Source organism: Sceloporus occidentalis, unplaced genomic scaffold (genome assembly GCF_023333645.1).
Source record: "Sceloporus occidentalis isolate IW3139 unplaced genomic scaffold, rSceOcc1.0.p SCAF_2, whole genome shotgun sequence".
NCBI classification, from domain to species: Eukaryota; Metazoa; Chordata; class Lepidosauria; order Squamata; family Phrynosomatidae; genus Sceloporus; species Sceloporus occidentalis.
In genome coordinates, this window is record NW_028316982.1 from 168,837,290 (window position 1) to 168,862,969 (window position 25,680).

General features: G+C 40.4%; 1 protein-coding gene across 1 annotated transcript; it reads right to left on the reverse strand.

The window, feature by feature from the left end:
* Positions 1 to 6,264: 6,264 nt before the first annotated feature.
* On the reverse strand, positions 6,265 to 22,751 carry LOC149319271 (interleukin-1 receptor-like 1). The gene is made up of 9 exons (XM_089508013.1): positions 22,729 to 22,751; positions 18,778 to 18,854; positions 16,910 to 17,090; positions 16,200 to 16,368; positions 11,810 to 11,972; positions 10,385 to 10,453; positions 8,673 to 8,793; positions 7,128 to 7,282; positions 6,265 to 6,589 (listed from the first exon to the last, which is right to left on the reverse strand). Exons 2-9 carry the CDS (start codon positions 18,848 to 18,850, stop codon positions 6,582 to 6,584), a joined length of 939 nt encoding a protein of 312 aa, XP_089364139.1. The 5' UTR covers positions 18,851 to 18,854; positions 22,729 to 22,751; the 3' UTR covers positions 6,265 to 6,581.
* Positions 22,752 to 25,680: the final 2,929 nt, after the last annotated feature.

A 25,680-nucleotide genomic window follows, 5' to 3' on the forward strand; every position in this document is an offset into this window, starting at 1 on the left:
TTTGTTTGCTTGTCTGTTGTTAATACTACAGCAGAGGAAGTCCTCTACCATGTCCCTTTATGATGCACTCCTGGCACTAGTGGCATACAGAGGAGGCCTCACCAGAAGGTTTCAGTTTTTAGATAGGTATGTAGAAGTAGACATGCTCCTTCAAGGGTCAAGATCCCAAGCCATTTAAGGTCTAGAGTCGCATCACCAGCACCATATATAAAAGTCTTCTTTTCACACAGAAAGTAGCAGGTGGCACAGCACAGTGGCTGGCTCTTTTCCTTTATTTCCCAGATGTTTTTCCCCAGCCCATTTTCAGTAGCAGAGATGACATAGCTAGAGGGAGGGATCACTCAATGCAACTGAATGGAGTGGATGAAGAGGGACAACAGGGTAGCTGTGCTCACAGCTTGCAGATGGGAAGAGAAGTCTCCCAGCTTTATATAAAGCTTAATCTTCTCTGCTAACCTCAATTTGATGTGTAGTCTTTATGTGTTGAAGTCAGGGATGGGAAGCATGCAGCCCTCCAGATGTTGTGGAAGTCTCAGCATTTTTCACCATTAGCCAGGTTGCTGATGGGACTTACAATCTAACACCAGCTGGAGGACCAGACAATCCCTACCCCAGGGTTCAGCTTTCTTAAACTTTTATATACTTAACTTTAATTTTCCTTCACAAGAATATATTTTTTTAAAAAAATAAGTGAGCAGTTTCTTTTTTGTTGTTTGAAATTCTATCATATTGAATGTGAGTGGTAGGGTTAGTACTTAAAGATAAAGGCTAATGTACTCCTTGTATTTCCTGAATCAAAGAAAATGCTCACATCTCGTCTGCCACTTCCAAACTGGGCCAACCTCCAGATAACCAGAGCACATGATTTCTACTTCTCAGCATCTGGGTCGGCAGAGAAATAGCACAGGCCTTTGCTATATATCTCAGTATAGTACAATGGCCTGGTGGAAAAATGACTAAACACAACAGATTTGTTGCGATTGTTTTTGTCTTAACCTTCCTGCCCACCATAGATCCCAATTTCTTTCGGTCTGTAAAAAGATCGCCAAGCAAGCAGCTGAATCTTAGAGTCATTTGTTTACAGCTCTCTGGATGACAATGCCACAGAATGCATGCCTTGCCAGTATGATTCTGTATAAAATCTGAAATGAAATGTTAACCTGAAGAACTAAGATGTTCTTGTGTGTAAGGACTTTATCATATGGGGAAAAGTGGAAGTTTAAACTGGACAGAACCAGGGATTATCCAGGGTATGAGGCACAATTTCACAATTGCTTTTCAGACGACGCTGCATGCAAACTGCTTAAAATCCAAATAGAAAGTGTCATGAATCAGGGAATAGGCATTTTGGGGGAAATACCGTGTTTTCATTTCCATTTCATTTATGAATTCACTTTCATTGCACAATTGCTACAGTCTGATAACCATCTGCGGGATTCTCCCTGTTTTCATGGTTCCTTTGTTATGCTGAGAGGGAGGCAGCCTTATTCTTAAAGGGGCAGCAGGCACATGCAACACAGACACACAGAGAACGGCTTGCTTCTCTCTCTCCTTCCCTCCTTCACATGGCTCTCTGTGTGTGAATGTGTCTCCTCCTTAAGCCTTTCCTATTAGCCATTAACTGAGGAGAGGCATGGACGCTTTAAAAAGAAAATTATGTAAATAAAGCCATTTATTTCTCTGGTTGACTTCTGGTGATGCAACTACTGCTTCTGTGCGCATACGCAAAACACTTATTTCCAAGCCATCAATGGGATTTTTACACACCTGTCTGAAAAACAAATGCACTTTCAACTGACTCTCTCGCAATAGTAATGTGCTTTTAACGCATTGTGCTCTGTGTATGATAATCAGTTGCACATTTGTGTATTTTTCCAGGATGCCAACACTTTAACCATTTTTGGGGTGCAAGCACATAGGTGTGATAAAATCCTAAGAGCTAAGGCTGCAAGGTTTGTAGGTAACTCCTACTTTGTATGTCAACAACACAGATGTGCATAAAATGTATGAGGGCCATTCAAACATGTCTAGTCTGGTACAAAATGCAACATGCAGTGGCCTCAGATATGCTTTTCCACCACAAATTGTACTGTTTACAAGTTGGAGACATGTATTGACTGGCCGTAATTGAGGCTGGAATCTGGACAGATGAGATCAGAATGGCATCTTAAAATACTTTTTTCCCCCCACTTCCCCCCAACCCTTTACTGCAGAACATGGATTTAGCAGCTTACCTTCTCCAGGCAACACATCTCTCCCGTAAATACACAATTTATATCCACATTTGTTTTCTAGAACCTCTGGTAGAATCTGATGAACAAAAGAACTCACAAAATTATTTTCGAATATGCCATTGACATGATTTGTGGGATAGATAACATATGCATCATATATTTTTCCATCTGTGAGATAAAATAAGAAAGAGGCTCAAAGCTAGAACATGAATGGGGAGAAAGCTGTTAGTACAAGTCAGAAAGGCAATCTTGGTGTTGTCAGGTTAATTACTTTATTGTAGATCATTGTGAATTTACCCGTGAACCATTTTCTGTTATGCTGCATGCTTCTTACTCAGTAGATTTTGAAAAGAATGTATTAAAATGAAACTCAACTCAGGAGGATTTTTGGTGGAGTTGTCAGGTTATTCAAGAAAAGGAAAGTTGCATAGGCCAGTGGTTCTCAAACTTTTTACTCTTGTCACTACCTTTACTTCTACATGCAGATGTCATGCACCACCACCACCACCCAGGTCAACATAGTACATGAATAAAAATATTTTGTGTGATTAGTGTGCATATTTATTTGCACATTTGTGTTTATTCATATTTTAGCATTTATTTATTTAAATAAATTCAATATTTAACTAAACACATGTGTAAATTTTGCATATTGAAAAGTTTGAGAGGAGGAGGAGGAGGATCAGAGCAGAGCTTCCAAATCTTGTGCCTACAATTGTAAACCACATAGACACTGCTTAGGCGGTATGAAGCAGTATATAAAAGAAGCTTGTTTTTTATTTTGGTTTGGTTTTTTGTGCCTCCCTTCAGCAACTTTTGCATCCACTCCCGATGGGGGTCCCATCCCACCATTTGAGAATCACTAGCATAGACCATTTACTAAAGTTGTCTAAATAGTTAGAAGTTCAAGATTAAGGTAATCAGTAAAGGTTTTTTAAAAAAACTGAACTTGAAAACAATGGCTTCATCTGCACTATAGAAACAGTGCAGTTTGACACTGCTTTCACTGCCATGGCTCAATGCTATGGAATTTGGAGATTTGTAGTTTTATTAACTATTTAGCCTTCCCTGTCAGAGAGCTCTGGTGCCACAACAAACTACAAATCCCAGGATTCCAAAGCATTGAGTCATGGCAGTTAATACAGGGTCATCCTGCATTATTTTTGAAGTGCAGATGCAGCTATCATCTTTAATCTGTCCACTCAGCATGCTATAGAGTAAACTGCAGGGTAAGAAATGAAAAGGTAGCAATGACTTGAAGGCACATAACAACAACAAACTCTTGACCTCATGTCTTCTGTCCCATAGGCAATTGCTTGGACATTGTGTTAAAACTTTGGACCAGATAGGCCTTTTGTCTGACACAGCAGAGTTTTTCTCATGTTTTCATACTTTTATCACTTTGTGCACTCCTTCGCCAGATAATGGACAATATTTTTGCAGAACTCGAGTACAAAACACATAAAAGGCCAACAGAGGCCAATAAATGCCCACATAATATCCCCCACAAATTGTGCATTAATCAGGAGGACAGAGCATGCAAAACCATCAGGAAGGTAGAGCATGCAAAAACAGACATTTTCCCATTTGTTTCTCCAACAAGTTTGAGAACCAGCATCATGCAATGGTTTGAATGTTGGGACTCCAGGCATCAACATTCAATTCCCACTCAGCCATGGAAATCTACTGGGCAAGTCACACTCTGTCTTGCAGTCTAGATTAAGGCAAAGGCACCATCCCTCTGAACAAATCATACCAAAAAAAAAAAAAAAGAAAGAAAGCTCAGTGGTAGGTTTGAGTTTGTAGTTGTTGTGTGCCTTCAAACCATTTCCACGTTTTGGCAACTTTAAGGTGAATCTATCATAGGATTCTCTTGAAAAGATTTGTTCAGAGAAGGCTTGTCATGACCTTCCTCTGAGATTGATAGGTTGAAACTTGCCCAAGGTAATCCAGTGGGTTTCCATTGTGTCTCAGTGGGATTCAAACCCTGGTCTCCAGAGTTCTAGTTGAACACCTTAAGGTCAGAAACAACTTAAATGCACACAACAACAAAGTTCAAAATACAAGGAAGAGAGAAGAGCTGTAAAATGCAAGTTCCAGGAAAAAGAGTCTCACATCTGAAGCCAGAAAGAAACCTAGTTCTTTCAGCAACATTTAAAGCCTAGATTTTCATATACCTATTTTTTTTCTAAAAGCGGGGTCGGTAGAAAAGAGTTGTCCTTCTCACATGCTATGATAATTATCCAGAGAGCCACTTAACTTGGCATACAGTTTTGTACAATATTTTTTAAAAATGCACATTAAATGCAAAAGAATATTTAATGACATGTCCATATTCACCCTCAGTAAGATTATTTTTTTAAAATACTCATTTCATTTCTCCAGCAATGTATTTTAAGCACCCTAGATTGATATTTTATTACAGTGAGCTGGTAAGTCCAGTGACTGGTTTTCTGGAGCATCTGAGCAATCTTTATCCTGTTTGTGGTCTGACATCTGGTGAAATACAGACAACTGATAATTTACCATGATAGGCATTCTATCTGCATAGGGAGCCAAGTATCTGTAGACTGTGCAACAAGAAAATGGTCTTGGCTTGAGGATATCCTTGTGTCTTTCAACTAATTTGTCCAGTTGTACAAATTTTGTTTCCTTACTTACCATGACTGGATTTAGTGAAGTTAAATATTCTCCGGTAAAATAAAACAATGTCAACTCAAAACAAATAGTAAAGCATCCCCAAGAGCTTTAAAACAACAAATACAAGAACAAATGCTACAATCAGGTAGGTGTTGCTGTGACCTATTGTAAAGAAAAGAAAATGTTTATAGAAAATACTGGCCAAGATCCCATATCAGAGGTTATGCCACGTATTTTTTCAATGACTGGGCCACATCTCTGACATAATATGTGAATTCCAACAATGTGTATTAAGGCCACTCATGCAGTGTCCTGTTGCACAATGGGAACCCATAGCACAAGGATGCCCATTATACAGTGGAATTCATTGCACAATGGGCAGGCTGCAGACTCTGCCTGTGCAATGGACCTGAAGATGTAGCTATGTCTCTGCTCCAATGTCCGTGTGAATACATTGTGCATCATTGCAATTCATCTTTGCATGTTCACATATTCATTTACAATGATGTAAATATACCTAGCAGGATACCAGCCATTATCTGGAGCCCTTTCTGGAACACAGAAAACATTATCTTGGTGATGTCAGAAATGTCAGAAGAAGAGTGAAATGATGGTGTCTGGGAGTTTTGTGACCTGAGTCTTAGGGACAGACTGTACCTGTGAGATAAAACACATCCTTTACATATATGCAGTCCTGGGCATCTCCAGGTTGGTATCAGAAAGTATCACCATCCAAATTAGTTGCTCTCAGTCATTGCCATTTTGCAACCAACACGGAGACAGATGGTGCAATGTTCTGACTCATACAATTTCGTACATAACAGTTGGCATTCATCCCAACCATTATCTCTCATAGCTTGAGTTACTTCAGGAACAGGGAAGCCTTTACAGAGCTTGGTAAAATGCTTTTTTGGACCACAAATCCCCTATCTGTAGACTGTGGAACAGGAAAATGGATCACAAATCCCATATCTGTAGACTGTGGAACAAGAAAATGGTCTTTGCTTGAGGATATCCTTGTATCTTTCAACTAATTTGTCCAGTTGTACAAAATTTGTATCCTTACAAAACTCCAGCATCAAGGCTCATTTCAAAACTAGTGGCCATACTAGATGAGGGATTCTAAAAGTTGTATTCAAATAGTATGTTTTCCATGTTCTGACCCTTTCATAAATTTCTACTTTATGAAAAGTCTGCTACACTTTATGTTAGTGCCCTTCCCACATCAGGTGTTGCTGAACTACATGTAACTCCTGTTAACCTTAGCCAGCATGTCTGATGATGAGGGATGATGGGAATTGCAGTCCAACACCACATGGAAGAAAAGGTTTCTACCATCTCTGCTGCACATGAAACTGTTTATTTATTGTTACATTACATTTTTGACCCAAAAGTTTTATGAAGTGATTTATACAAAACATTTAAAATTTGTAAGATTTCTGAAAACAACAGCACATAGAACACAATATAGTATTTCACTATAACTCAGCTCTATTGTAAGACTACTGTGTAACTGGGGGAAAATGCACACTCATTTCTTGGATTCAGAACTCCTTGGTCTCAGAAAATATTTTACAATACAGTAATTATGCATTTTATGTCATTCCATTTTGCTTTTATTCCATCGTTTTGTTTTCTAGTTCTTGGTGTTTATATGGAATGCACCTTATTCATCACACGCAAACACTTCTTTGGACATGGGACATTTTAAGCTCCTGTAATACAATGAAACACTCATTGAGGTCAGAATTCTAGCACACGAAGGGTAAACAATAGCAGACTGCATGAGGTTTAATCCAATTCATGACAGATAACCCACCGTAAAGTTAACAGATGCAGTAAGAGACAACTCCATCATACATTAATAAATCATCATACATTAAACAATAAACACCATATATTAACAAATAAACAAAAAGCCCAAGCCCAAGCCCAAGCCCTGCAAAAATACATAATTGCCCTAAACTTTAACCAAGTAAGGTGCTGCATGGAACAATGATTTGTAGTCCTTAGATGAAGTTGCCCTTCAGCTTACTGCTGAGCTGACACAATGCAAAATCAACTGTATTTTGATTACTTCTTCCACAGAAAATATTCTTTCTATCCCTATTCCAGATGCAATGTCCTCCACTCATAACCTTCTCTTCCCACTGCCAGACATGAGGAGCCTCACACCTGGAAATATCTAATATCACTAATAGCAAGAACAGTGCCAATCATGAGAAACAAAAATAAGAGGAAAAAGTACCTCACCTGTAGATGGGGCTTTGCGCAAAGTAACACTGACTCTTTTGTACCCCATGTCATTGGCCATGAAACATGTGAAATTTAAGCCAAGGTCCTCTTCCCGCACTTTATTGATTTGTAATATGGCCTCCGTAACCTGCTTTTTGTAGGATTCCATATACCTAGCAGAAAGAAGAACATTAGATTTGGCATCCTGTTTGCCAAACTCTCTCACTTTGCCAGCTCAGGATCATTCCTGGCCCTGACGTTTGGGGGCCAAAACCTGAGGGCTAGGGAGAGCCCCTCATAATGTCATTAAGAACCAACTTTAGTTGCTCATAGCTGGTCACTAAGGGTGCATCTACACTGTAGAAATAATGCCATTTGACACCACTTTAAGTGCTGTAGCTCCATCTAGCCAGAAGATGGATCCAGAGCAGAATGGTGGGTGAATCCTGGTGCCACAATCATTAGGGAGGGAGGGAGGAGCTAATGATGGGCCTGAACAGACAGGCCAAAATAAAGCTGCTTCTGGTCACTTTGGAGTTATGCTGTTTAAAGGATGCATGCGTCCTAAGAGGCCAGAAAGTGTGCCAAAGCCACACTCAATTAATTAACTAATTAATTAATTCCAAAGACTGGAACGCAGCTTTGGCACAGCTTCTGGCGACTTAAAATATATGTGTCATTTAAACAGCATATATCCAAAGTGACCTGAAACAGCATTATTTTGGTCTTCTGCTGAGGCCCTAACTAATTAAATACTGTAGATTCCTTGGAGAGTCTTTGCAAGTTCCAGCAATAAATCAATTAAGCCTTGGAAATGATAAAAGCTGGTGCTTTCCTAGCTGAGCTGGTCATTGCACACAGTGCTTGCCTCTTACTCAGTTTCACCCTTATCCCCTGTCTTGAGATATCCATAAAAATTGGAGACTTGGGGTTGTGCCCTGAGATCTGGCAATCCTCCACTCAGGTGAAAACTTCACCCAACCTACAGGCTCTTTTCTTTTTACCATCATTTGCGGTTGTGTGCCTTCATGTTGTTTCCAACTCATGGCAACTTTAAGGCAAAACTTAAGGCTTTCTTGGCAAGAATTCTTCAGAGAGGGTTTGTCTTTTCCTTCCTCTAATCTGAAGGAGTGTGGCTTGTCCAAGGTCACCCAGTGGGTTTCCATGGCCCAGGGGGGTTTCAAACCCTGGGATACATAGTCCAACAGTCAAACCACTACACTGCACTGGCTTTGACACCAAGGAGCATTATTTTTTAAAATGTCTCACTCTTTTAAAATTAATTTCAAATGGTATTTCATGTAGTTTGAATTACAGTATGTCACATAATTGTAACTTGTTTTTTAACATAATAGCAGTAATAGTAAAAGCCATGATAAGTTTGTCTTAGGATCACCAAAAGCTGGAAATGACTTCAAGGTACAGAAGAACAACAGTAATAATGTAATGTTTTTTTTAAAACCTCCTTTGAAATATTAGAACATTGTTGAAGGACAGAGTAAAACTTCTGGTTAAATTAAATTTTCAAAACTTGAACTCCTTATTACATTAGCAGGCACTTACGTTCGATTGAAACGAACAAAACGCTCAGGATCTTTTTCACCAGTACATTCCCAAAAGCTGGTGGCCAGTATGTCTGCTCCCTCACCCACCAACGCCTTGCAGGAAAGGTTCTGAGATGTACCTAGTAGGAAGAAATCCACAGAGAAAAAGAAGTGATAGAAATGCTGTAACATATAATAAAAATGCCTTCATCAGATCCAGCTATAATCAAATTCATTCATGGTGGCTAGGTATGGGGATGCAGATATGTGGTTTTATCTTAATGTTTAGTCAGGACCCATTGAATTCAGTGGGGTTTACGCTCAAAGTAGTAAATATAGGATTGCATTTTAAAAGAGCCGAGGGGTACAAGGTGGGATTTTTTTTCCTGGCCGTACTTTTGTTTTGATTGATATTAGTATATTCTCCAGGATCATAAATAAGAAGAAAGAGTGAGATGAAGGTAGCTAAAAATAGAAAGATAGATATACAAAAAACTGCTGAGTAAACTTAAAAGAATGGCATAAAGGAGATAAAGGGAGTCCACAGGTCTGAATCTGCAGGAACTGAGCAGGGCAGCTGAGGCTAGGGAGAACTGGCAAAGTCTCATCCACAGGGTTGTCATGAGTCGAGATGACAGGAGGGCAGCTAATAACAACAATGTGCTATAACAGTGTACTGTGGTATTATTCCCAGTTGAGAAAAAAAGGTGGCAGAAATCTGGGAAAATAGAGGAGGATTACAAATAAAAACAACATCATACAGAATCCTGCACATAACATGAGGAATTGAGCCCTGGTGGTTTCACAATGAACACCAATAAATCTTTGAAAGCAGGCTTCAATCTCAAATCAAATGGTCTCTGCATGCTCACAGTTGATGAGAACTAGCCCTTGGTTTGGGGCAAGATGCTCAATTATGCCCAGGCCTTCACACATCAGGACACATGGGGGGCAGCAGTATCAATGTGGTCAAGATGGCAAAAGTTATTAATGAAAACACAAGCAAAGAGATGCTGCAGAAGTTTGCTTTTGACTGGAAAGAGCACAGTTCTACCCTCTCCTCTTCTCTCCACCTGATGAAGTAATTGAGTGCAACTTACTTTTGCACTTTGAACTCAGTTTATAGCATTTGAAGTAAGTGGAAAGGATAAAAATGGAAAATGGAAGAAGGAAGAGAGATACTGGGAGATTTTAAAAGCAATTGAAAAGTGGAACAACAGATTAGGATCGCCCTGTCAAAGCAAGATATTTGAAAGATATGTGGGGGCCCTCCCTAAATCAAATGTTATCAACAAACCAAATGTTATCACCTTCTTTAAGTACTTAAATGATATGAAATAAGAACAATAATGAAAAACAATTATTATGAGAATAATATATTAAAAATTAAAATAAATGACAAACATGTATCAGAATGGAATAGTTGCTGACCTCTTCGGGGGTTTTATTATTGTCATATGCTCTTCTGAAATCTTCAGATGTAAATGCTTGTAAATATTTGTAAACAAGTAAAATACGAAACAAATAATGTTACTCCCATATTACAAATGGGAAACCAAATTGATCAGAGCTTGTTCAAACTTCCGAGACATCATTAATGTAGGCATTTGCTTGTAAATCTGTTTCTGGATTGCTTTTTGCATTGCTTTATTTTTTGGGTGTCCGAATCCCACAGGATTTAGTCAACAGAATAAATTCAGATTACAGCAATTAAAGACGTAATGTCCTTACCAATCTTGACTTCTATAACCTCGTTGTCTTTTGGATACAAAACTTTTAATGGTCTCCATAGAAGTTTTTCTGGGATATGAGAAATAGGTGGGAGATAAGAAGAGATTATGTTAAGTCTGGCTTAGAAAATTTAGAATTGGAGATTGTGTCCATCAAAAACTTCAAGCGATTTTATAGAAGTGCTGAACCACCTCAGTCTATTTACAAATCAAACATATTTACAACTGTGAGGAATATCTCCATGTAATGTGCAGACTTTTCTTCTCATATTTATGGTACATTAATATCCTACTGAGAATTAAGTCCCAGTTGGCCAGTGAGACTAATTCCCAGGTAAGTTTCTATAATATCTCAGTCTTACATCTTTGTCACCCTGAACCCAATCCAATAGTACAGCAGGCCCTTGGTATCCACTGGAGTTTGGTTCCTGGACCTCCAGTGTATACCAAAAACCATGGATGCTCAAGTCCCATTATATATAGTGGGGTAGTAAAATAAGGTTTGCTTTTGAGTTTGTTTGTTTTTAATAATTTCAGGTCATGAATGAATGAATCCATGGATATGGAGGGCCAACTGTATTTTAATTGTATTGAACTGTACAATCATCCCTCCACATTTGATTTTTGAAGATTTGATTATTTGCGAGTTTTGATTAATACATTATCACTAGAAATCTCTTAAGTCCTCCAGCATGACTTTGCTGGAAGGTGAGTTGTGCTAGAGATCCTACATGTTCCTAGAGAAAACACCTCTCTGGGCATTTGTAGGCCCTCCAGCATGATTCTATGATCAACGTCTGGCAGATGTTGACCACAGAGTTGCACTGGAGGACCTGGAGATTTCAAGAGAGGTGTTCTCTCAGGTGAAAAAAATAGTGTTTATTGGCAGTTTTTCCACAGTTATGGGAGTCCTGTACCCTAACCCTAAAAATGTGGAGGGACCACTGTATTTTAAATAGTACAATATCTAAAATGAGATGTGGTGTTTAAAATCTATACTTAGAAGTTTGTACAACATGATTGAACCCATGCATCAACAACTTACAGATAATGTCAATAGCACAAATTTGATGATGAATTATATGGTCACATTAGTGTTGTTTGAGAATATTAATAACAAAACAAGCAGAAATAAGTACAAAGTGGTAATTCCAGCCTTCCAACTAATTTTAGTGCAGTTCAGAAATAACTTTTCCTTTCATTGATGGCTATCCTTTGCAGGTGGTACTGTATGACTTTTAACTCATGAATATATATGTGTTGTTGTTGTTGTTACATTTTCCCCTCACAATTGTGACACAAAGCAGGTTATAATTTAAAATAACAATACAATTAGAAATATACAAAAGTGAGCATTAAATAGAATTAAACTATTACAGTGTTAAAACTACCAATTGAAAAAGAACTTTTAAAACTATCCCCGTACCTTTAATTTCAAAACTCCTTGTTGCAGATACGTTAAATATTCTGTTACCATGTCTGTAAGTAAACTGGCAAGTATATTTCCCAGTGTCATTTCCATTTGCATTGTTAATCACAAGCTCCTTACCAGCTGATGTGTACCTTGATCCATGCAGTTCTTTACAGTCCTGAAATACAAAATGCTTTTTTCATGTTTTATCTTTATTATGGTCTCGCTTTTAAACTCAAATGGCAAGGGCTGTAGCCAAACCCAATGAACAACCAAAGGCAGCAATCAGTAGACTCAAGGAAGCCCTGAAGTCTACAAAAATACAAAACACTTTGGTTTTTTGGTTTTGGTTTTTATGTAGTGAAAGCTAGAATATTAGACATGTGAAATGACAGAATAATTCTTCTCGTGCCTGAAAAATGGTGGGAAATAAAATTACTATTCTCCCCTCATGAGGAGTGTGAGATGATTACAATGTCTCATCCCTCACAAGGGGCAGCAATCACCCATTCCAATCAGAGGCAACAACAACACACAATTTCAACACCCCATTGGCAAGACAGCTTTCTTTGTCACTTGCTTGACTTTTCCAGTTTGAATATGCAACACATTCTTGCATCCCTGCAGTTTAATTGCACTAATGCAATAAAACAATAAAATTTCCCAAACAATGTATGAATTTCAAAAGGAATTTCCTGCCCATTTACTTCACTTACAAATGAACCATCTAAAAATCCTCACACCTTAGATGATCGTGGCAAATGTCTCGGCTCCTTCATAAAACAAATAAAGGGGCCAAGAAATTAACAATTCATGGGTTTACCAAATCGCCATAAATGATCGTCACATCTCTACGCATAATTAATTAGTAACCACAAAATGTGTGTCAAATAAGGGAAGTGGAAAATGGGCAGAAAAAAGTGAAACGTCTCACATCTTCTAGCATGGGTGGGCAGCCTGTGCCCTGTAATGAGCATAGATGATGATGACAACAGGTGACAGAAACTCCAGTCTAACAAAAAAATGTGTGTGTGTGCGCTCACGCGCGCGCCTCCAAAACACTTGTCAATTTATGGTGACCCCATGAATTTAATTGGATTTTCTCAGGCAAGGAATACCCAGAGGTAGTTTTTACCAGTTCCTTCTTATGAAATGTAGCCTACAGCACCTGGTTTTCATTGGCTACCTCCAATTCCAGTACTAACCATGCCTGACCCTGCTTAGCATCCAAGATCAGATGGGATCTAGCGCCTTTAAGTAGATAACTACAACTTCCTATTCCTGCCTTATTGGATCCTAAAGGAAAGCATGAGGAAGTTGCAGAAACTCCACTAATGCTTGCCAGATGGTGAAGACATTTGCACCTTTTGTTACTGAACTTACTGCTCTTGATGGCCAAAATATGATGTGGAACCAACCACAAAGGCAAGTAATGTTGTTTTTAATTCTCAAGGTGGTTTAAAAAAAAAACCTCTGATAAGGGCCTTGTCTCCATGGGCCAAAATGCTCATTTCTTCCTTTCTGGTGATGTCCTGCGTTGGAGAATGCACAGCACAAAATCAGGTTCTGGTGTGAATAGTTCACACAATATGAAGCACATTCAGCAGCAGAAGAGGGGTATAAAATGATTTTTTAAAAAAAACCTCATACTCCAGAGAGAGAGAGAGAGAGAGAGAGAGAGAGAGAGAGACAAAAGGATCTTGTTGCACCTTTGAGACTAACTGAGAGAAAGAATTTGTAGCGTAAGCTTCCATAGACTTAGGACTTTATCACATCAGGCTCATAAGGTACCACAATTGTGACAGTCTGAAAAACACAAACAAACCAGCTTGGGGACAGTCATTATCACACAGTTTTATCACACCTTCATAAGACAGAAACTGAGGCCCAGCTGAATTGGTCTTCAGAGTCCATCATAAGCAGGCCTCTATCTCCAATGAATACAAAAAATGAAGCCTTCAACATGATTATGACATATCCACAAACAAGTTGCCACAAGAGTGTCCCAGGAAGCAGGGGGAAATGGCTTGAAGTCATTTCTACATGAATTAGACCAACAGTGCACTGGATAGTCCCATGGTTACAATGGATGGAACAAAATCTTGAGCTACACTAAGCAAGCTGTCCTAGGCATCAAGCTAGAATTCTGCCAGATCCAAGATTTAACTGTACATAATCAAGTTGTGAATAATAGAGAGAAATCACAAGTACCTGACTGGGTTCACATAAGTAAAATTGATTGTGTTTGGCACCAGATCCCTAGAATAGGAGATGACCCTGTTAAAGGAAAGAGCAATTTCCTTTCCTGATCATTAACCTGGGCTGGTGTTGCATTGAAAATCTCTTCTGGCTGTTGGGTATTGAAGGGTAAGGGTAAGAACTGAATTTAACTGAATTTAGTCTAGGCAGAAATTCAGGAGCCTGGACAAGTAACCTGGAAATCAAATTGAGAACTAACTATTGGCATGCTTGTTTACTTTTGAGTTATAGCGTAGATCCTCAGAACTAATAAAAATAAACTGAGCAAATGTAATGTCAACTTGAAAGCAGCTTGTACCCTTTCCGCGAAGATTGCTAGCATAACTCCTCAAACATTATCAGTGTGTTAAGCAGAAAGAATCTGAGAAAGAATCCACTATACCTGACTGTTGCAAATACTCTCTAGCTGGTTGTCTTCCCAGAGGCTAGTTTTACAGATCCCCCTTGTTCTTTGAGTGCAGCATTTCTCACCTCAAACTGGTACTCTTTTGCTGATCAGAGCATTATTTGTATCCTTGATAATTGTCAATCAGCTTGTTTTTGCTCATGTGTGTCTGATTTGCATGAGCTCCTGCTGATCTGAAGTTATACAACTTTGCTGTTATCAACAAACTGGTCCCTAATATGAATGACAAGCACCTGGTATGTCTGTGCTTCTTTTAGGATCCCCCTACACCTAGGGTTGCCATAAGTCTGGACCGCCAAACCGGGACAAATGTAGGACAAATGTAGGACAAAATTTTCAAATGTAGGGCACATTTTTTTTAAATGGAGGACACACAAAAAAATTTCATGGTTTTTAAAAAATGTTAATATAAATACATGTTTCTTAGGCATGATCAAAATGGAGGACATTTGGGCATTATTCCTAGACAGAAGACAGCAATGTACTTTCCCTTTCTGGCCACCCCCCTCCCCCCATTCCAAACAGCAAATTTGGGCATTGAACATGGCTTTACTTAACATGGCCTCTTCCATATTTCAGAGGCTTATTCCATAACCAAACTCTTTGGGTTTCATACTGAATATATCAAGGTGGTTTAAGAAGAAGTGGGTTTGCCCTCAGATTCAACTGTACTTCTCAGAAGTGTGTACTTGGTCAAGGGACTTTGGTTTTTCTTCACTGCGCATGAGATTGTAAAAATCACAGCAACTTACATTGGTTGTGCCTCAGAAGCTGGCTCATTTCATCATCATCACTATCCTCTTCTTCCTCCTCCTCTTCTTCCTCCTTGTCCTTCCTCCCTCCTTCCTTCCTCCCTCCTCCTCCTCCCTTCCTTCCTCCCCTTTCCTCCTCCCTTCCTCCCTCCCTCCCTCCTTCCTCTTCTCCTCCTCCTCCTCTTTTCCTTCCTCCCTCCTTCCTCCTTCCTTCCTCCCTCCTTCCTCCTCTGCCTCCCAGCCCAGGCCCAAGCAGAGGAGGAGGTGGGTGGCTGCCTTGGCGCGCTCCCCCCCGCCCGCGTGCCAAGGCAGGAGGCAGGCAGCCACCCACCTCCACCTCAGCCTCCTCCTCTGCCTCCACCTCCCGGGCCCAAGGAAGTGCCCAGCGCGGAGGCGCGCCAGGCAGAGGAGGCGGTGGGTGGCTGCCTGCCAGTGCCTGCTGTCTTGGCGCGCGTGCAGGGAGCACCAAGCCAGGCAGGCACCTCTGCCTCCTCCTCCGCTTGGGTCTGGGCTGGGAGGCAGAGGAGGAGGAAGGAAGGAGGAAGAAGGGATGCTTGGAACGGAGGAGGAGGAGGAAGAGGTGCGCCTCCTGCGCACGCCCGCATCCCCTCCCCATCTCCCCGCCACCTTCCCCCCGCGCACCGCCTCCTCCTTCGCTTCCGAACTGAGGAGGAGGAGGAGGTGGGTGGCGCGGCCACGCGGGGAGGCAGGGGAAGGTGGGTTGGCGCCGTGCGGGCCCCAAACCGGGGGCTGGGGGCCAAACCGGACCGGGAGGGGGCTCCCAAAAGCGGGTTTGTCATGGGGACCGCCAGGTTATGGCATCCCTACCTACACCGGATCATTGGTAATATTTGCTTGTGAATAAGTGCCTTCCTTGACTCGTTCAGAGTCCACTACCTATCCCATGTTCTAGAGGAGACTCAGTATCGTTCTTGTATTCCAGAATTTAGCCAGCTGTATCTCCCAACCAATTCTTGATAATACGTACCTTGTACCACTTGAGGTTAGATATGTTCTCATAGTTATCAAAAGAAGGGCAATAAATTATTCCAGATCCAGGACTTCCCACATTTTCTTGATACAGAGCATTCTCATAATAACAAATGCCTTCTTTACGTGGATATACTGTCACAGATATAATCTCACTAGAAGCATCCCTGTGAATAAAAAACAACTATAGCTGAATCTTCAGGAGAGGTAGCTGTGACACTGAAGCTTCACTGGCATAGCTACATCTCTCAGTGAGACCTCCCTGACAAAAAAACCTACTTTAAAAACCAGGCAGCCCCACCAACATAGGGATTTCCAGAAACTGGAGCGGTGGTGTGGAAAAGCATCCAGTCCTCTCCTGACAGTGTGCTGCATTGCAACAGACAGCCACAGGGACATGTTGCCTGTCACAAAATAACTGTCTCCTGAGACACTTCTTTAGTCACTGTCCTGTTCCCCAAAACCTCAGAAATCTTTATGTTGATGGGGCTGCCTGGCTTATAAAGCAGGTCTGGGAGGCCCCTTCCATCATTGCAATGAAGCCATAAACATGAATTCCAAATTTTACAGTGTCATAAGTCTGGCTTACAGCATCCTAAATACTGAACAGGAATGTTAGCCAATGTGTTTTGAAAAGAAACAAGCAACAAAAGTGAAAAGTTTGTTTTTTTTTTTGTTTTGTTTTGTTTTTGCCCATTTTCTACCTACTCAGAGTCAACACAGGTATAATTTCCAGAGTCTTCACGCAAAGCTGGCAGAAACCAAAGCTGATTATCAGAAGAATGTATTCGTGCTTCTTTGTCTGTAGAGATGTCTTTGTCATCATGATGCCAAGTCACAGAAGAGAGGGCACACTCCACAACAAAAGCCTCACCTTCTATTGTATAACCTGGTAATGAATGGATAGATTCAAAAACTCCAGTGCAAAAAAAGTCATGCACTCATCAGATCATTTGGTATGTATGAAAAAGGAGAGATTTTACAATTTACTCAAACTTCTGGAGAATCTGTAGATCTGCCCCTGTTGACCATCCCCTATCCCCCAGCTCCAGTGGGCACCAGGGACAGGACATGTGACAAATAATAAGAAAGCATCCCAGGGTCTAAGAACAATCTTGCAAAATTTTACTTTGTTACCCAGGCAATCTTCCTTCTGGAGCTTAGCACACAGCAAAACAAAGCAACTTACCACTCCTGATTTCAAGCCAAATTCAGGCTGGCCCCTGGTTTTATTGCATGGCTTTTGCCCCAAAAACCACCATCAGGTATAGCCCAACTCCAATACTGGTCCCTGAATTCACTTCAGTGGCCATTTTTCAAAATCAGGAGCTTTTCAACTTTGAAAAATGGCCACCAAAGTGAGTTCAGGGACCAATATTGGAGCCAAGCTGTACCCAGATGGTGGTTTTGGGGGCAAAAGCCATGCAATAAATCCAGGGGCTAGCCCAAATTTGGCTTCAAATCGAGAGCAGTAAGTCACTTTATTTTGCTGTGCGCTGAGCTCCTTAGTCCATGGGAAGGAAACCTTTAAACAACAAGAATAAGCAAGAGGGACAATATTGAATTTAGTACCAATGTAGTTTGGAATGAGGCACCTACATCCTTAAAAAGGAAGTATGTTTCTCTGCAATGGATAAGGAGAATAGGGAAAAGAGACCTGAATATACAGTAATAAAGAGAGTAATATTTGTGAAAAGGTACAGCAGGCAAAAATAATTAAGCATAATTGACCCTAGCTATTCACATCACTAAAGCAGAATATCAGAACCAACATGGCAAATGATGGTATAACAAAATGTAAAGCAGGAGATGAGATGTTATCTCTCACCCCTTGGTTTTATATATATATGGTTTTATATCAATCTAAGTGGTTCTAATTAACCAGTAGCCAAAGCTTTCATTCATTCTAGAAGAGCCATTTTGCCAAAGTCAGGTGAAACCAGCTGTAACCTTGTAGGCCTGAAAGCAATAGATAACATGGCAGGTTTAATGATGACACATGGAAGTCATTTACATTGATCTGTTGGATTGATAGATCTCACTAGCTAGACCTGTTTAGTATATAAGAAATTAAAGAAAAGGTGAAGAACTTCTGATTACTTTTTGTTTAAAAGCTCAGTGGTACATTACAAAATATATACAGTAGGCCCTTGGCATCAACTGGGGTGTGGTTCCAGGACCTCCTGTCAATACCAAAACTGTGGATGTTCAAGTCCCATTAAATACAATGGATAGTTGTTACCCACCTCGATCCCCAAAACGGAAGAGGCTGGATATAAATAAATATTTTATTATTATTATTAGTAGTAGTAGTAGTAAAATGGTGTTCCTTATATAAATGGTAAAATCTACATATAAATGTGTAAATCTACAGTGTTATATATATAAACTTTAATAATAATAATAATAAAATCAAGGTTTGCATTTTTGAATGTATACATTTTTGGAATATTTTTCAAGCTGTGGATGCTTGAATCCATGGATAAAAATCTGTGGATATGGGAGGCTGACTGTACAATGAATTGCTCATATTCAATACATTTTTGTGATTAAAACCAAAATAGGATAAGACTTACTACTAAGGAATTCATCTGTCTCACAACCAGAGAAGAAGGCAGCAAGCAAGGTGAAATACAAGGTGAAATACATAATGCTAAATAAGAAAAAAAAAATTAAAGCAATTTCTTTAAAAAAAAACACAGCATCTTTGACTAAACACTTAAAACAATAATCATTTTGATAGACAAATATTTAGTTTTATTTAACCAACATTAGTTTTTAAAGCTTCCAGTAAGCAAAATGTGCCATCTCATATCTGTAACTTGTGCAAAGAAAATCTATGCCATATCTGTGACTAATATCAGCACAAGGGGCAAAACAGCAAATTTCAGATAAAACAGGGTTCTAAAACTAATGATGAATTCATGATAACAATATCTTTGTCGAAACACTTTTAGGAAATCCCCTCCCATTGACCTTTACTTTGGATTGTAAGCTTGATTCTAAAACTAATGACGATTTCATGATATCTTTGCAGAAACACTTTTAGAAAATCTCATCTCATTGATCTTAAATTTGGATTGTAAACTCAATTGTTATGCTACTTTTATGGGCAAGTCCTTAACAAACATGGTGTATAAATTTTAAATTAATCAGTTAAATGGTGATAATGAATAGATTTAACATTCACTATTCAGATGCATGGTTTAGATATCAGTGTAGGACTGGCTATAACACACAAAAGTCAAGGAATAGTAAGCACACTCACTAAGTAGCAATGCAACAGAAATATTCATCAATTTAGAGCTAATCTGCACTGTAGAATTAATGCAGTTTGTTGTTGCTGTTGTATGCCTTCAAGTCATTTCTGACTTATGGTAACCTTAAGAGTTTTCTTGGCAAGATTTGTACAGTATAGGCAAGTTTTGCAATTGCCTTCCTTTGAAGCTGAGAGCATCTGAATTGTCCAAGGACACCCAGTGGGTTTCAAGGCCAAGCAGGGAATCAAACTCTCCACAGTTGTAGTTGAACACTCAAACCACTATGGCACACTGGCACCAATGCTGTGGAATTCTATGATTTGTAGTTTTGTGAGATATTTAGCTTTCTCTGTCAGAGACCTCAGGTGTCACAACAAACCACAAATCCCAGGATTCCATAGAATGGAGCCACAGCAGTTAAAGTAGTGTCAAATTGCATTATTTTTGCCATGAAAATGCAGACCCTGTCTTTTTTTTGCGGGGGGGGGGGGGTCGGGCTACGTGGCCATGTTCTAGCAGAGTTTCTTCCTGATGTTTCTCCAGCATCTGTGGCTGTTGAGTCTTTATCTTGCAACAAATGCAAATGAGAACTCTCCCACTATCAAGCAGACATTAGTCCTCTTGTGCAGACCCTCACACCCTGAGGCCTGCCATTAGCAACAAACAATATACCTGCAAATCACTCCTGCCTTTCCAGGTCACACAATGTATATAGCCAAGTCCTTTCCAGCCAACATTCTGTGAAGATGCCAGCCATAGATGCTGGCGAAACATCAGGAAGAAACTCTGCTAGAACATGGCCACATAGCCCTAAAAACCCACAAAAAACTATGGATGCCGGCCATGAAAGCCTTCGACTTCACAGACCCAGTCTGCTAAAAATAAATGAACAAAATTGACAGTACAAGTACATAGGAATTTCATTATTCATAAACAGAAAAAAAAACCTTTAATAAGTGTTCTAATAGGTAGTCTCTATTACTGATGTTGAACTATTTTTTTCGAATAATGAGATTATAGCAGTCAGTCACTGGGTGATTTGGGTATTTGACACCTGGGGCAAATCATTTTTTAAAAACCTTCAAGAGAAGGGAGAACCCATCTGTCAGTCAGTGTTCAGTCAATTTGAGCTAATCACATTAATATTTTGGAAATGTGAATATTGATCACCGGAGGCCAGTCATTCTCTGCATGCTGGGCCAACCTCACCATACTGTAGTTTCCTTCTCTTGGTTGTTAACAGTTAACTTCTTTACCTTTCCCAAGTTAGCAAGTTTAAAGAAAACACCCACACAAACTAACCATTGTTGATCGCTGGGGGAAAGGTTGGCCCAAACATTTAAGAAAACCAAAACACTTGTGAAGGAAAGTTTTAGGTTTCTTTCACCATCTGTGGAACCATGAATAGCACCTTACTAAGAGAAGTCTTACATATCTTCATGCAATCAGTTTGGCGAAGAACTACAGCACACGGAGATCTCCAGCCAGCATGGCCAATGAGCATAGTGGCTGGAGGATGGTGGGAGTTGTTGATGAGGATGCAGTTTATATCCAGACAAATGTGGTTATGATTGCAACATTAGGCTGTGTGCACACTTGCCTGGGTGTAAGCCACACTGAATAAAATATACACCACGTCCTGTGAAACATAGTGAGCTTTACTTCCAAGTTGTCATGCAAACTTACATTTGGTACTTAGAAGTGAACTTCCCTCTGTATAAGTAGTCAGATGTAAGTTCGCCTGAACTCAAACTGAATGCTACGTAGCTGTGCAGAAGAGTGTAGGCTTCAGTTGTCTTTAAATCTGACAGGTTTACTTGGAGGTGAAATTATATCAAAAAATCATTAGTTGTTTGATTGCAGTCCTATCTAGGATTGCTTAGATTGGGAGATGGGGTCCCATTAGCATTAGTTGCTTATACTGACTGGATTGGATGGAAGATGTGGACCATGAACATCTGGAAGGCCACACTTTCCCATCTCTGTTTCAATAAGACAAGCATAGAATCTGCTGCTGGTTCACACTCTGGTCTCTCAGAGTGACGGCGAACCTATGGCACGCGTGCCAGAGATCGCACTCAGAGCCCTCTCTGTGGGCACATGTGCTGTCACCCCAGTACAGAGTTTGCCAGAGTTTGTTACTAGAAAGCCAGAGGGGCATGGCACTTTGCAATAAATAAATGGGTTTGGGGTTGCAGTTTGGGCATTCAGCCTCTAAAAGGTTCACCATCACTGCATGCCACACCAGCATATCATGTTAATTTCATTTGAACTTCCTTCTAAGTAAGCCCCCTGGCCTCTCTCTAATAACCTAAATAAGAAGAATCTTCTTATCAATAACTATTTTAAATAACAATAATAATGATGATGATTGTGAATAATACTAGCTTGTGAATAGCAATACTGTGGTGCTCTAAAGATAACACCTTCAAACTCATTTAATTTTCATACATATATTTCTCCTCCTCCTCCTCAACCTGCTGTGGTTTTGCAGTGTGTAGATGTTCATCGCTTTTTTGACATCTTAAATGACTTTGATCTCAGTTTCATTTGGTGGAGATCTTCCTTTCACATTACAAGCCCTGGCTCTTTTTATTTGGGATGTTAATGGTTGCCAATTCCAATGCACATCAATCTGATAGTAAGCATCAATGGGACTGTGCTGATGAAGATACATATGATTGAGTTGTGCAAAACTGCCCATGAGCAATTAGCTTCCTTTTCCTTTTATAAATTAATACTTTAATCATGGACAGGGATCAGCCCTAAATAAATTTAAAGAGGTTACTAAGCTTCCAAAAGAGGCTACTTTCAGATGCCTGCTTCCAAGGGTTAAGTCACAGAAAAGGAAGCAGGACCACCACTTTGTTCCAGAGCTCCATAATCAGGGCTTTCTTCAAACTCAAACATCAGACAAACTCTGACAGGTCATTTTATCCTCCACAAATTCAGAGGCAGTCATTAATATCAATAAAACAGTGTTTTGACATCTTAAAGATAAGTTGGTGTAAGGTTTCGTGTAATGAAACCACTGAAGGCCATAGTACCTCATGCCATGTAAAACTGCAAAATAGTTATTTTTGCTGCAACAGGCTAATGTGACCCTCCACTCAAAAAAATACTAATACCAAAGCTTTTCAGTCATTTCTGTCCCTTCCTTTCATGAAACCATTCCTCAACAATTCCAGCACTATGAAGGAGTAAAATGGAGGGAGAAGCATAACTATACAACCCAACACCCGAAGAGTAACAAGCAGAAAAACTCACATATTATATGACCTTGTCGGTTCTTCTTTTATTCAGGGAACTGTACAACTGACTTAAAAGGCAATCATATCCTTATTTTTAAGGCCGTCCCACTTCATGATTCATGAACGTATCAGCTATTAGATACATTTATTTTAATGAGGTTGATAGTCTGTGGAGATAAGAATTTGCTTGAGCTAGAATAGGTTCTTTTTACCCCCTGACTATCATTACCCTGCAAAGCATTAATCTCCAAATAGAATTTCTCTGAGAGGAAAGAGAACATACTTTGCATTATAGCTAATTATATACAACTGCTACATTGTAAGTGTAACCATCAACTCTGCTCCTCCCTGACTCCAATGCCCTGGAAATTTGCTAGGTCTGGGTCATTGTTGAGCATACAAAGTGGTGGCAGGGCTGTTGATACACTTGCTGCTGCTTCTGATACTTCTTGCAGGGTCTGGAAAAATTTAGACAAAAGAAGAAATCTGTGCCATTAGTTAATGGTGAACCTCACCTATGAAAAAACATTGAAGTATTTAATGAAATCTAGAAAATTGGTCTGAGACCACCAAAAGCCCACTGCCACAGAAATATTCTCTCCAAGTGTCTCAATTTAACAGGGACAGTCCTGATTCCTGTATATACTCATGTATAAATCTAGAAATTTTAATCAAAAAATTGACAACCCCCCCCCCCCCCCCAAATAACCCTGAATTGACTTATCCACCGGTCAATGCTAGTACTGTACTTAAACTCTTACAAAAAAGGAACCATCCCCTGGTGAAAAGGAAGAGTGTAATATGTACTGGAAGGACTGGTGTGCGCGCACACACACACACACACACACACACACACACACACACACACCACTCGTTCATCCATCCAGCCTTTGTGGTGAGCACAAACAGTTATGACTGCTGGAATTTTGTAAGTTCTTTGCCATTGTTTTCCTTTTCTTCATCCTTTAGATCCTTTCATACCTGATCCTTAGTTTTACCATAGATGTATCCATGGGCCATATCAAAATCCATAATTTTGGTCCCAAAGCCTGCTTTTGATTTACACATGAGGTCAACTTATAGTCAAGTATATGTGTCAGTTCCATCATTCCACTTTTTCTGCTGCTTTGGAAAGGTCCCAGTTTCTGTCTCCTCCACCCACTTCCCCACTGTCCTGAGCTTAATCATTTGCTGCAAACTGAAGTCAAAGTGCAAAAGTAGTTTGGACTCAATTAACTCAACAAAGAGGGAGAGGGCAAGAAGGGAAAGTATCTTGCTCTTTCCTATAGACCCATGCATTAGCAAACTGATACAACATCTCTGATCCTTCTCATGAGTAACTTTGCATCTTGACCACACTCTGAAGTTGCTTTTTTATCCAAGGAGGTCCTCAGCAAGTATGTCAACAATACTCTAAAGGTTGGGGAAATTAACTTGGCAAGGGGCTAGGTAACCTTTAGGATTGTTGGCACCTGTGTATACCAGTAATAAATGAGGAGAAATCCATTTTTGAGTGAATTAAGAAGGTTTTATTTAGAAAAATACAGAATTCAATCACACACACAATAGAAATTCAAACAAACACAGAGTTCAGAGCTAACCAAAATGGAAATATGGAAATGGGACAGCAGAGTTTGATGGATTTATAACAGCAGTATTTTTATAACAGCAGTATTTCCCTGTTCAAAGACTAGACCGTGGAAAGCAGGAGTGACTCAGACTGAGGTCTGAGGGTGACACAGAACAGACACAGAGTGCAGCCTGGCACAGAGGCTGGGGTTTTGAGACCAATATTTATACCTGAAAACTAGCCTGTTGGGTATGTGCTATCTTGTAAGGTAACGAAGCCTTGATGTTCTTTCCCAGGAACTGACAATGGGATTCTGGACTGGTTGGTAGCTTTAAGAGATTACCGCACTAGGGTAAAAGCGTTCCCCAGTGCGTTCTCACGGGCGCGAACCTGGAACATGATGAGAACCAGAACGCTAGTTTACCGCACAGCGGAATGCCGCCGTCGTCGCCGGGCGTTCCAAATGTGTTCCCAATGTGTTCCAGGGAGGCCATTTTTGGGAACGGTTTCAAAACATGCCCTTGCATCTTTTCTCTTGGGAACCTCATCTAGTGTTTCAAAGATCATCATGACTTGACAACATGCTCGCTCAAGGTATGAAATAAGAAAACATGGGGACCCCCAAATACAGCATTGGGTATGCAGAGTGTGCTAACACTTGGGAGAATACCGCACTGCGTTCTCAGAACGTTCTGAGAACCCGATGAGAACGGAACACATTTATGAATACCGCACGTATGTGTTCCAATCGGGTTCTCAGAACGTTCTAAATGTGTTCTACATGTGTTCCAGGAGGGGATGGATTAAATGTGTTCCCAGCGAGCTGAAACGTTCTGAGAACGTTCCAACAGAGGTCTGTGCGGTATTCTTATCTGTTCTCAAATCCGTTCTCTCATTCCTCTGTCTCCTGATTGGCTGAAAGAATGACAGGCAGGGAGGCAGGCAGGCAGGCAGGCGAGGGACTGCAGTGAGGGAAAGTGTGTGTGTGTGTGTGTGTGTGTGTGTGTGTGTGTGTGTGAGGGGGGAAAGGAGGAGGGAGGGAAGGGAGGAAAGTTGGGACAAGGAAGAGAAAAGGAAAGGAGGGAAAGAGAGAGAAGGAAAGAGGGGACCAGGGCAGAGAGCAAGAGGGAGAGGGTCTGGCAGCAGAGAGCAAGAAGGAGAGGGTCTGGCTGCTTCTGCGGGGGGGGCCTCTTGTGTCATGTCCAGCAGGGCTCCTGTGCTGGCAGCCTGCAGGAGGCAGGGATGGCTGGGATGCCCAGGACCTTCTCCTCCTTCCCTCAAAGAGGGAACCCACAAAATCTCCTCTGTTTGGAGCACCACACAAAAGCAAGCAAACTCCCAGAATTCCATAGCAAAGAGCCAGACCCTCTCCCTCTTGCTCTCTGCCCTGGTCCCCTC

Excerpts from the sequence above, each read along its gene's own strand:
- LOC149319271 (XM_089508013.1), bottom strand. The coding sequence starts at position 18,850 with ATGTATTTCACCTTGTATTTCACCTTGCTTGCTGCCTTCTTCTCTGGT. Across the intron at positions 16,369-16,909 it reads TATACCTGTGTTGACTCTGA|GGATGCTTCTAGTGAGATTA; the intron begins GTAGGTAGAAAA and ends TTTTATTCACAG. Across the intron at positions 10,454-11,809 it reads AAGGAGTTTTGAAATTAAAG|AAAAACTTCTATGGAGACCA; the intron begins GTACGGGGATAG and ends CTCATATCCCAG.